Source organism: Ambystoma mexicanum, chromosome 9, assembly GCF_040938575.1.
Source record: "Ambystoma mexicanum isolate Mex_15411 chromosome 9, UKY_AmexF1_1, whole genome shotgun sequence".
In the NCBI taxonomy this organism is placed as follows: domain Eukaryota; kingdom Metazoa; phylum Chordata; class Amphibia; order Caudata; family Ambystomatidae; genus Ambystoma; species Ambystoma mexicanum.
This window is the reverse complement of record NC_090931.1, coordinates 704,563,298-704,575,828: the sequence shown is the minus strand read 5'-3', so window position 1 is coordinate 704,575,828 and position 12,531 is coordinate 704,563,298. Positions and strand designations below refer to the sequence as shown.

The window sequence follows — 12,531 nt, the reverse complement described above, 5'->3', positions numbered from 1 at the left end:
CCTGGGTGCTAAGCCAGGCTTTCCCTAGCATTAATGGCCCGGGAGACCTTCTTAAAGGCTCTCCCATTGTGTGGGCCTATAACTTGGGCTGCATACGGTTACCTCTTGGAAAAGCTGATTTATGTGGTTATTGTTTTCTTTATGGGAGAGACAATGAGGGTATTGCACGCAACCTGTTGTAGGCAAGAGCAGAAAATATGAATTTGCCACCCATGTGTAGTGGCTCTCAGCACGAGACACTGACATGCACTTCTAAGACATTGTTACGCATATATGAGTGAAATATAATTTGACAAATATGAGGTATTAGCACATTTATGTCTGCATAAAGATAGCACTTGTGCTGCAGTTTGCCTTAGTAACTGCACCTTTGGAACAACAACAAAAAAGCGTTGGTAATGCCAACAGTTTTGACTTTTGTGTAGGCATGGGAAAGGAATTTGCTACGCACTTACGTAGTATTAACTGACCAATGCTGGTAGCAGTTGCAAAATGGTATAAATATATAATTTCAGTGCCTGACAAATGCTAATACTCATACACACACCAAACCTGTTATCTTTGCCATTGCTTGTTTTAACAGGACTTGAGTGATGGACACGCATAGTCCTTATAAATCGATTGGCTGAAGGCAGATATGGTTACGACATTTTTATTACAACATTAGCATGTTTACAGCTCCAATTAAGTCATTAACTCTCAGAAGTCTGCTTTAAGACAACTCTGGCTGGCACTTTGAGAGCAAAGTTTAACGGTAATGGTTGATAAAGTTAGCTCAAAGAGATCCAAAGAGGATATGTTTTGCACGAGGAGTGGGCAGCAAGGGGGTGAGAATGGCCTTAAGGATTAGCATGGCCATGGGCAGTCAATGGGTGGATAAATAACCAAACAACACCTACACGCTTTGTGTGCCTCCTCAAATGCCATTTCTCCTTAGCTGTACTCTTGTGCAATAGTTTCCACGTATAGGTGGTGCTTTAGTGCCAACTAATAGTCAAAATTAAAAACAGATCCCCTTGGGAGCACCGTTCAGCCAGTAAATATGGCACTGGCACATTTTCCTCCCTGACTGCGTCATGGACAGTTGCTAGGGATGGCACAATCTGACAAGTGATCAGACTATCACAATGGATCCTCCCCAATTATTTCTTATCAGGAGGCGGTTCTACAGAGATGGGGAGTAATGACTATAGAGACAAAGTTGAGAATCGGCTACCACTCCCTTTATAGCACCGTTCTATTCACAACAAGGACAAGATGCTGAAACGCACAAATTAATTGTTAATGCATCAATCCAAGCACTCGTGTTGTTCCATTATTTAAAAAAAAAAATGTTTTGTTTGCAATTAAATTCATAAAACTTAAAAACCTTTCTAAAGTCAAGCGATAACAAGGCAAACTTATTGTGGTAAGTATTTGATCATTATTGTTAGGTTTTGAGGAATGTTGGATTCTCTGCAACTCAAAACTCACAAATTGTAATTTTACAATTTGCAGGATTTTCCCCCGGGAATATCTCCTGCAGCAGATCCACCTGTATTCTCTTGCAGATCTACAGCAGGTAAGGCACTCTTTACCTCAAATGCATGCCATTTAGTACATTTTATTGAGATGAATGCTAATGAAATAACTTGATTTAGAACTGTCTTTGCACAGTGAGATTTATCTTGCTTGAATTAATGTCCAGTGCTTGGTTGTTATTTCCATCGATAGCAAGAACTATGATGTGAAAGACAACTGAAGGCAAAAAAAAAAGGAGGTGTTAGCGGGGTTAGACAAATTCAAATCTTGAGGTGTCGATGCAGGCAGGCGGGCTGAAAGTACCAGTGTCCTGGAGCCCACAAGATTCTAAATGGTTTGTGGACGTGCCAGCTTAGTATGTGTTTTATATCGAGGGGAAAGCCCAGGATCAATCGACTGACATTCTGCATTATTAAGACCAGGTTAGTCGCTGTCGCGGGAGAAATGGGTGATAGAGCTGCATATGTGAGAAGTGGCATGCCCCAAGGTCGAGGCCACATGGTGAATGTATATATTTAATGCACATCATCCACCAAAGAGGACCCTGTTTACCTTTTCTGTGGCTATTCTCATTGATTTGATGCCCCTTAAGGAATTCTACCTGCTGTCTTTCATTTGCCAATTTGTATCTGCTTTTCCGTTTAATATGCTTTCAAGAAGGGTTGTGTTTCCTAGCTTACCTGTACTGCAAAACCCAGCAATACGTCAAAAAACAGTCACAATTATTTGTCAAGGTTCCAAAACAAATCGAACAAGATGAACAAATCCTGAAAAGTGACACTGTGTGCAAATAAGCCTCGACAGAAATACATGCAAACTTTGTTTGCAATGATGGCCAACATAATATATAATGTTTCTGTTCATTCTGCTGTAAATGCTAAACATTCATCAGGGGTATAATCAAGTGCTCAAACCAATTGCATGGAGAAAAACAACTTTTCTAAAGACTCATCCGAGTTCTATGGTAGAGTCCCATCCCCAAACATCTGCTCCACTTGACAGCTTGCATAATTTCCTTATTCAATGTACCATTCAAAATTCTTCTATGTCTAATATCTTTTGCTTTATCTTGTATCATTTTCCAGTTTCTAACGCGTTTATTTATTCTATATGCTGTGTATGAAGCCGATAATAATCCTGTCGTATTTTCAGTGAGATGACTAAGACCAACCCATCTGATAAATCATATTGCTGGTGAATGTGTTTGTGCAATTTATTACATCCCTCGGACCCATGTTCATCAAGGCTTTACCATTTTACTCCTCGTACGCAGTCTATCTCATGCAAGAATCTGAAGAGCATCAGCTGACTCTGCTGAGTTGTGGTTAGCTCTTTTAAAAAAAAAACTTTAGAAGCATGAAGTATTTCATGTTTTTTGGGAGAGGCTTAATCTGCAATGTTATGTAGAATGACGGGGTTGCATGACATTTTGTACAAGGGTTATGGGAGTTTTGAAAAAATTAAACTCTTGGTTTCATTTTAGCACCATGACTATCGATATTGTCAGAGTGCAGGAGCTATGTGCTGACTCCTGCAAGGAGGTAGCAGGAACTCCACCCTCCCTTTAGGGGGTTTGGCATCTTTAGTAGTGGAGACACAACCCCTGTGGCAAAAGAGGGCTAGGATATCATAGGTTGGAGAATTTAGGATAACCGGAAAGAGGGTTAATGGTTAGGCAAGGGGATTTCGGGTGAATATGCTCCTTGACACCTTTGCGTTCTGTTCTTCATTAATAGCCCTCTCAGTTGCTCATGGCGAACACACATTCACACTGCACTATTACTCATGGGCTTTTGTGGCCACTATGTAACCGAATTACTCCTATTGGTTTGCAAGCATGGAGCATATCATGCCCTAAGTACGGGTTTGGATTATAATCTTGCAAAGAATTTCCAAGCATTTGAATTTGTTTGCATTAACTTCATACATTGAACTTCTGACCACTTTATTTCGGTTTGCATTAGTTTCATTCAGACAAACCCATGACTTCATGCTCCATTATTCAAATATCTTAAAAAACAAATCAACAACTAGTTTGCCTAGCTGCTTGCGTTGGGTCTAATTGCTCTCACACTTCCCCATCTTGGTATGATTCTTGTGGGGTGCATCTGCAAATAAAACCATATAAATCTGAGCACAGTTGCCCCTAGTCACGACGATCTAAACTGTTGTAAGGGTGCCTAGCTTGTATTTGTTTTCCTACCACCCTGTATTTTTTGCATTAGTCCCCAACAAGGTTACCTAGCAGGGCTTGTAAAACTCTCTGTGGGCATTGTCGTGCATGTGCTCCTGCTCTGTTAGTCTTGGTTAGGATCTAAAATGCACCAGGGAAATCGCCATAGCCCCAATAGGCTTATCTTTTGACTGATTTCTGGATGTGGCTAGGCGTTGCCCCACAGGCATGTCCCCCAGAACTGGAACTCTGGAATCTTGCTGCTGCCCCAATATATTTTGTTTGTTATATTAATATGGTTGTATACTGATATCAAATCATCACCGTAGTAGTTTGAGCATTGAGTGGCATAATATGCCCGCTTATGGTATCCAGACCTTGGTCTGGATTAGAAAAGAAAATGTGCAAGAGTAAAGCAAGAGGATGGGAGTACGAGAAATGGATGCTACAAACACAGGGAGGAAGGTATGCAGTGGGGTAAGAATGTGTTGTGACAGCATGGGCACTTGTCAGTCCTGTTAGGTGAACAATAGTCTTGCATAAGGTAGTAGGGGGCTTTGTCCTAAAGTGCTGCGATAATTAGGTTGTGTTTCCGTAGCAGTTTGGAGAATTGTAAGTTAGTATGCAATGTAACGTTGGATGCATGAGGGACTCGAATGTGTGCTCAGGCAATCCTATAAATTTAGTGGCTTATTTACCCTGGCACCCTTATACATTGTAGCCCAGATCCAACTACAGATTGTTAAATATGTGCCTGCCAAGAGTGGCATAGTCAAGACCAGACTGTGAATGTAGTTGGTAAAAGGATGGTAAAGGAATGGAGTGGTCAAACTAAATGTCTCTCGGTTTGGGCTTCAGGAACTGCCTGCAAAGATTGCCTCTGATCTGTAGTTTCCCAACAAGACTTTACTGGAAATTGTAGTTAAGTGCTTTTTCTCCTTTTCTCAATGTTCTGGCCCTTTGAAAGTCCTTAGGGCTGGCCATATTTTCCCATATGTACACAGAGTGGTCTCTACACCCCGGGAAGCACCTCTCTTGCCCCTAAAAATTGTCTTTTTGTTAACATTTGGCTGCTCCCAGGGCAGATTCACATTCACCTGTATGTCCTCATCCGCTGATTGCTACTTAATCTTGTTGAAACCAACCACATCCCGGATCCAATTTAAGTCATTTTCAGACCATAGAGAAGAACAGACTTGGCACTGTTATCTATATGGGATGACCTTAACATCAGTGCAGACTCTGATGAACCTTGTGCCTTTATTCTACTGGACATATCACCAACCTTAGTCCATTCCAACCTGATTGTGAGACTGAAAAAAGCTGGTATCATAGACACAGCACTAATCTGGATGATATTATTCCTCACTTATAGAGCTGAACCCACCCAACTCACCCCTTTTGATTCAACCCCTTACACCATCAGCTGCAGATTACTACAAGTATCAAGCTTATGTCCCTTAATGTTTAACATTGAAAAGGCTCCTCCAATACAACTCACTAAGAAGCACAGACTTGTGCAACATTTACGCTGATGACACGCAAATAGTCTTCATACTTTTATCTGACATAATCAACACTCACAGATCTTGCCAGATGCCTCAACCATGTGGACTCATGAATGACAAATAGACTGAAGCTTGACCATAACAAAACACAAATCATGATCTGCCACACAAAGCCATCAATTGCTACATAGATCTCAGCACAAAAGGAAATGGGAAACCTCCCACAAACCTCTAAAGTGGTCTGAGACATGGAATAGTGTATAGTCTATTAATCTTGGAATCTAAAATCAACGACCTAATCAAAATATTTTTCATCTTTGATTAATCAGACTTATCCGGTCTGACCTCTCTGGTAGGTCAGAATCAGGAGACAGACACTGCAGGTTGTTGTCTGAATGGTTTCTTTTGTTCTTTAACGAAAACCAGGCCTAAAGTGTCCCTAAGCCTAGGATTCTATCCCCTGCTCTACAATAAAGACGTATAAATGGTGCTTGTGAGGATGTCTCACATAAATGTCCTCGGTCCAGAATCATCCTCTATCCTGAGTTCTGTCCCTACTGCTGCAAAAGAACAAAATGAATCCAGCAAATACATACTTAGGGTGATTGCCCGAACAAAGGAACAGTTGCTGGTTTCTGATCCCCACCCTTTTGTCTCTTTGCCATAGGTTCCTCGCCTAGAGGCACAGTTTCAACCATGCACTGAGTGTTCTTTGTAAGGGTTTCTTTCTCAACTCTGGTTTATCAAAGGAACTTTCTCCCTTCTAGTCCTTAAATCTTCCAGTTTCTCTTGCCTGGTTGTTTTCCCAGACCAAGTTATGTTTCTCTCCCACTCCATGGTTTGTCGCAGTCTTTTGTTCCCCACTCTGGGGTTTGTTCTTTTTACCTTTTCTCACTCAGGGACATCTTGCTCATATCCCCACTCTGGGGCTCATCTCACTCTCGTCCCCCACTCTGGGATTTTTTCCTTCTACTCCCCACCTTAGGGTCTCGTGGTTCTCACCCCACCTTGGGGATTTCTTGGTTCACAACCCACCTTGGGGCTTCTTGGCTCTCACCCCCTTTTGAGGTCTCTGTGGGCTCTTCCTACCATCTGTATTCGCCTTGCTTTGGCTTTGCTGCCCTCCTCCCGGTTCCCCGGAGCCACTGCGTACCGTTGTCTTTGCAGCGGTGCTTCCTGAGAGGGTCAGTGAGTCTGTCTGACATGGAGCCGCTTACACGATGTGTCAACTGAGTTCCGTATCAGACGCGGCTTGCTCTCGCTTCTGCCAATTACATCAGAAGGTGGGATGGTGGCGATGGCTTCCCTGCATGCCAGTCTCTCACACAACTCTGCTTCTCTGGGCTGGGCCCTTTTGACACCTCGCAAGTCAGTCACTGCGATCTGTTTACGGGCCTAACCTCCTCTGAACACCACTTCTGGCATACTCATGCAGCCACGCCATGCTTCACACAAGGATCCAGGCTCTCTCGAGCCCTGCCGTATTCTCCTTCTTTTGGAGCTTCTGATTGGCTCTGTATCTCTTGCACCCCACGGGGGTTGCTCTATCCACTGTTCTGGTATTTCAGCTCCCACATAGACAACAAAGTTATTCGAGTTTAGAGGAAAGGGAGGATAACTTGTATCCCTGTCTTGTCCCCTAATGGGGTCACCCCCAGTGGGATCACACTTGCTCTGTTCTCTACGGGGGATTGGGGTAGCGGGCTCACCTACCTAGTTCCAAAGAAGGTGGCTCTCCCTTGGGGAGAGGGGACGAACTCCTTGAATTCATCCCACCTCACTGTATAACACTGAAACGTCACAATCCTATCTACTGACCTATGTACGGGTAGTATAGCTCAGTGGCAACACGCTCATCTTGGAAGCAAGACGACACAGAGCAACACAGGTTTAAATCCCGGTTCTGCGCTTGGAAACCTCTTTGGTATTAAGCACGTTATAAATAACCAATTATAATTATAATAAAGTAGGCCAGATTATGTCAGAAACATTTATGCGGGCATAGCAGAACACCTCTTATAGAAACTAAAAAGAATGTAAAACAATGCGACTAGGATGCTACTGTAACTTGACAATAGGGAACATGTGACTCCAGCTCTCTGAATTCTGTGCTGGGTGCCGGTTATGGAAACTATTAGTTCAAAGAACTCTTTATGGCTCTCCATGCATTACATGGTAGGGGTGGATACATGCTAGGGGTGGAATGTATTCAGGTGAAATCACACCTTCCCTCCTAACATGGTCATTAAAGTCCAGTGGTTCCACACACCTGGCAGTGCCTCACTGCATCAGGAAACACCACAGAGGCTTGTGATTTGCCATCATGAACACCGCACTCTGGTACACCTTACTAAAAGAAGTTTGCAAACTATAGGACCAGCTCTCCTTCCATAAAGCACTCAAGACTAGACTTTTTACCAGGCCTTAAAGTTACCCTGTCTAAAAGAAGGATTGATCCCAACAAAATCACTGTGGCAATCAACAAAACATTTGACACAAGATTTAAACTTGATTTATTTACAGGTGGGAGAGGACTGGGATAAATCCCTTTGAGGTACGTGGGTAACTACACCATAAAACAAGCTTTGCCTCCTGGGGTTTTGTCCAATTTAAACACATCGGGATGGGTATAGCGAGTTGACAGAACCTCCATTGTCACATCCCCAAAATGTGGTGCGAGTGAGCTACAAGTGATTTGGCTTGTCCAGCAACTACACAATGTGCCTCCTGGAGGTTGGGAGGAGTGGGATCGGGCAAGCTCTCCACCCCCACCAAGGCACTAAATCATTCCATCCAAATTGTTCAAAATCCCAACATCAGGGCTGTTTAAAACCCAAAGCCCCAACAGATAGTAGAATACTAAGCAACGTTTGGCACTATTCAAACATTGCTGATGTCAAACGGGAAACTTGTCGGTAGACTCTACTTGTTAGTCGATGAACATGTGCAGTTCAATAAAAAATTCATAATTGATGATCCATGAGCTTACCCAATGAGTGGAGAGAAGAGGAGGTGCAGCAACCTCAAGCCACACCGTTGAGGAGGGATGCTGCAGTGAGTCTCTGGAGGATGCTGCATGCTGGATGGCGAAAATCTGATGTGAGATTCCAAATTATGTATACATCGCTTAGCATCTTTTAAGCTGCAGAAACTACAGGCAAGACAAATTCAATAAATAACTGATGAGGAAAGACTCATTACCACAAATGTAAAGATCTTTTTGAGGAAACCGAAGAGCCCAACCTAAAACCCCAAGGCAAAACCCTAGCCACCTCAGCCTTACAGAGGCTGATCTATTTTAATGAAAACACATAAGAACTATATAAGAACCTGACTGAGCCCAGAGAAGGGGGCAGCAGGCCGGAAGTAGAAGGATGAAGTCCTCATGGTTTCCTGATGAAACATTGTGTGCTAAGGTCATGCAAGGACATACTTGGCACAAGCCTATTGAGGTTCAATAGCTTGACTTTATTAACAGTTTCCTAAGGCAAGGTGTTGCACCAAACTCCTACAGGGACTAGGGAAATGTCTATCAACAATAAGGATCTTTCTGAAGCAAGCAGTGTCAGGGGGACAAGGAATCACCCAGTAAAGCTGTTACTACACTTCCCATTAAATCAGAATCCGAAGTATTTGTTGAAATAAGGGTGATTGAGCATTACCATAGTATGCAGGGCCCTTAAACGGTGACTGGCTTGGTTTCTGACCCGGTTCTGTTAATGCCCATACCTGAAGTACTGAACCAGTGGTATCTCTTCTCTCATTCCAACAATAAACATAAAAGATGTAATGCCCATGCAGAAGGGGAGAGATCCAGCCTGAGGACTAACTACAGTATCCTGCACCTGGGCGCAGCGGAGGGTCATCTCTCTTCCAGGAGGAGCCTGAAGGCAGGACCATGCAGAGAATGTGGTTGGCAGAGGAAACCGGAACCCGTGGAATGCTGCCAAATCCAAGGAGGTCGAGTGCCCGAGGAGCATGGAGCCACCTAACCGAGGGTGAAGCGAGTCGCTGCTGTAGCGGCAGTCCAACATCCAGCAGTCCTGATGCCGAAGTCCTGTGGTTACATGTAGGAGGAATCGAAAAAGACCCAACCGAAAAGTGGAGTCGCGGTTCCACAGTACACAAAGAAAGCTGCCTTCCCCCACGAGCACCACAACGTGAGAACGGATACACGGCCAATCGAGAGAAGCAGGAAGAGGGTGGTGCGGCAGATGGGCAGCTGAGGGGCTGAACCAAAGAATACCTCAGGAGGGGGTGAAAGCAAAGTGAGAATTGGACAGCTTGAGAGGCCAGACAGCCCAAAAGGGGATATCCCAGAGAATGTCCCACGAGCAGGTGAATGCAACACAAGAACCAGACGACCTCAGAAGTCAAAATGCTTACGAAGGGCTGATCCACCGAGTACCTCACAAGTAGGTGTGAGCCAAACAATATACCGCCAGCCTGAAAGGCCAGATAGATTGCACCTGAGCAATAGACATGAAAGCCCAAAGGAGATTATAAGATCTAGGAGGGGTGAACTCGAAATTGAATTTAAAAAGAAAGAAAGACTCATAAATTCTGTTGCAAGCAATGAACAGGTTTAGAGATCCAATATCTTCAGTTTGGAGATTAACTTTTTGAACTGATCAGGACACTTACGTGGGGGTCTAGGGCAACCTTCTCCATAGTTGACCACAAGTGCCATTCCAATTTGTAGGTTCTTATTCAGTCCCCTTTTTCCCTTTGAATTCTGGGATGTGTATTTCTGCTTTTCCCATTATGAAACTTAGACTACAAGTTCCAGAATGCAAAGAAAAAATCAGGACTTGATATGCACCTACAGATTGGAATGGGTCATGTTGTACTGTGCTTTTCCAGGAAGAGGGAAGGACTTAAGTCACAATTTTGAACTGTATACTCAGGCCATAACCCTGAGAGAGAGAGAGAACACCAAATACTTAATTGGATGGTGCCCAGAAACCAGACACCAAGTAGAGTGGGAGCAATCTTACTTAGGCAACATTTATGTTGTTTAGTTCCTTTGTGATAGGAATGGAGCACAGGGTAACATAGATGTGGACGGAGGACAGAATCTTTCAAAGACATTCTGACGAGCGCCAGTTATTTATTTTCTTTGACGTTAGGGAAACCCATCACCTTAGCTAAAGGGGCAGTTGAGGGCTTCTTTTCTTTAATAAAACTTTTTGATCCATGTCTTATTGTGCTTCTCCTATGTCTGATTTACCATAGTTCCCAAATTATAACCTGAACAAGTCTATAGCCTCTCAGCTACCCTAAGCTAAAACACAAATATTCCAAGGGACGGCCAACAAAAGAGTTCACATGCCGCAGTCTCAAATGTCCTACCCTAATCTAATGTAACAAAATAGAAAAATGGATCTTGGGAAAACTCTACAGGGGTTTGCTCACTGTTTGGACCCCAATATGGTCTACTGCTTTCACCACATCACGCCAGACCTTTTCCAGGTTTTAGGCGTCTCAGGCTTCCATTTGGCTTTTAGTTTCCTCAATTTGTAGCTAATTTCACACAGCTCTCATTGTGGTGTGTTTTGTGTGTCTTTCCAACCTCTGATACTGCCAAATCTTTTGTATTCTTGATGGGGTTTGGTTAGTCCCCCTTGCAATTCATCTCATTATGGTATTATTGTCAATGTCTGTCATTACTTGATGGCTTCTATTAATGAGGGTCTGTGACATCTGCAGTGTGCAGCAGTATCTTTTTTTTTTTTTAAACAATTTTTATTATTTTAAAACAAACACTCCAAACATTACAACCATTTCGGACGTACATTTTCAAATTGAAGTTATTACATTAATCATTGCACTCTTCTGTCCTCCCCCCTCCCGCCTCCAAAACTTTGAGCCGTCTTTTCCGCGCCATCTGCTTGAGCATCTTCAGGTGTCTCTATTATTATCTCATCCTGATCTTCCATACCATGATCAACCTGGTGGGGGTTCGCCATAGAGGTCACCAGTTGCCTCCAGGCTATCGGGGGGGCTACTTCCTCTTCCCCTCCTCTAGTGACTGCTTCGTACCAGACCGCTGTTTCTGCTTCTGCCCATTTAAGGAGGTCTGCCCACCACATCTCTACTCTAGGCCTGTGGGCCGCTTTCCAACATATTGCTATTCTGCGCTTAGCCAAAATATAGGCAAGTCTTTCATTTTGCTGATATGTTTCAGGGTACGTGGCCTAGGGAAGCCCCCCAGCATGCATGCCCAAGCCGACTCTACGTCAAGCACCACCCCCCGGCTGGCCAGTTTCATCTTCAGTTCCACCCAGAATCTTTGCACCTCTGGGCAAGCCCAGAACATATGCAACAGCCCTGCCTCCTCCTCTCCGCACCTGGGGCATTTCTCTATAGCTGAGCCACCAAACCTGGCTATTCTGCCAGGGGTCAAATATGCTCTGTGGGTGATATATAGCTGGATCTGCTGGAGTCTCGCATTCCGGGACACTTTCTTATGGTATCTTTGGGATCTATCCCATTGCCCCTCTGTCATGGGATCCCCCACCTCCACCTCCCAGTCAAGCCTCAATTGGGACAACTCCTTCCCCGCCTTTGTACTCAGGAGTTCATATATCCGAGATATTTCGTGCCCGCCATCTGAGACATCGTACATCATTTCTAAGTTGGCATCGGGTTCTTCTGCAAGTATTGTTTAGGCCACCTTTCCCTCACCCCTTTCATAATCCTGGTATAAGTGATATATTAGCCCCTATTTACCCCAGTCTCCTCCAGCAACCTTTGGAATTCCACTGCCTCCCCCTCCTGCCATATGTCTCCAAGGGTAGCCAGGCACACCGGTTCCCAGTTTCTGCTGACCCCTTTGATCAATTGGGAGTCTTCACCACATAGCACCACCAGTGGGGCCTGCAGGGATAGCGGGTCTGGGTCCCCCACAGTTCTCCATGCTCTACGCCAGACCTCCCAGTCCAGCCTCAACAATCGCCCCATCTTTGCGACTTTGGTCTTGTGCAACCATACTGTCTCTTTTAGAAAGTATGGGGACGAGTCGCCCTGCAAGAGCCTAGCTTCCGCAGAATCCTCTGCGGCCAACCATCTAGAAACATATAACAGCTGTCCCGCCAGGTAATATAATTCAAAATTCGGTAGGTTTATGCCTCCCCTCTCACACGAGTTTTGTAATTTCCACAGGGCCACCATATTCCTGGAATTATGCCAAATGAAACCCCTGCACTGGCTATGAAGTTTGGCAAAGAAGCGTCTGGGGAGCAAAAATGGAACATTTACAAAGAAGTGCAGCAGTCTGGGTAAAACTACCATTTTGAGCAGTGCTGCTCTTCCCATCATGGCCAGGGG

At 44.2% G+C, this 12,531-nt stretch overlaps 1 protein-coding gene across 2 annotated transcripts in view; it reads left to right on the top strand.

Moving 5' to 3' along the window:
- Positions 1 to 12,531, top strand: part of PLEKHM3 (pleckstrin homology domain containing M3) — a 1,064,501-nt gene that overhangs the window by 621,673 nt on the left and 430,297 nt on the right. For both annotated transcript variants that reach the window (XM_069615595.1, XM_069615596.1), the window contains exon 6: positions 1,498 to 1,561. In XM_069615595.1, coding sequence (XP_069471696.1) covers positions 1,498 to 1,561 — 64 coding nt within the window. The remainder of the gene's footprint in view (positions 1 to 1,497; positions 1,562 to 12,531) is intronic.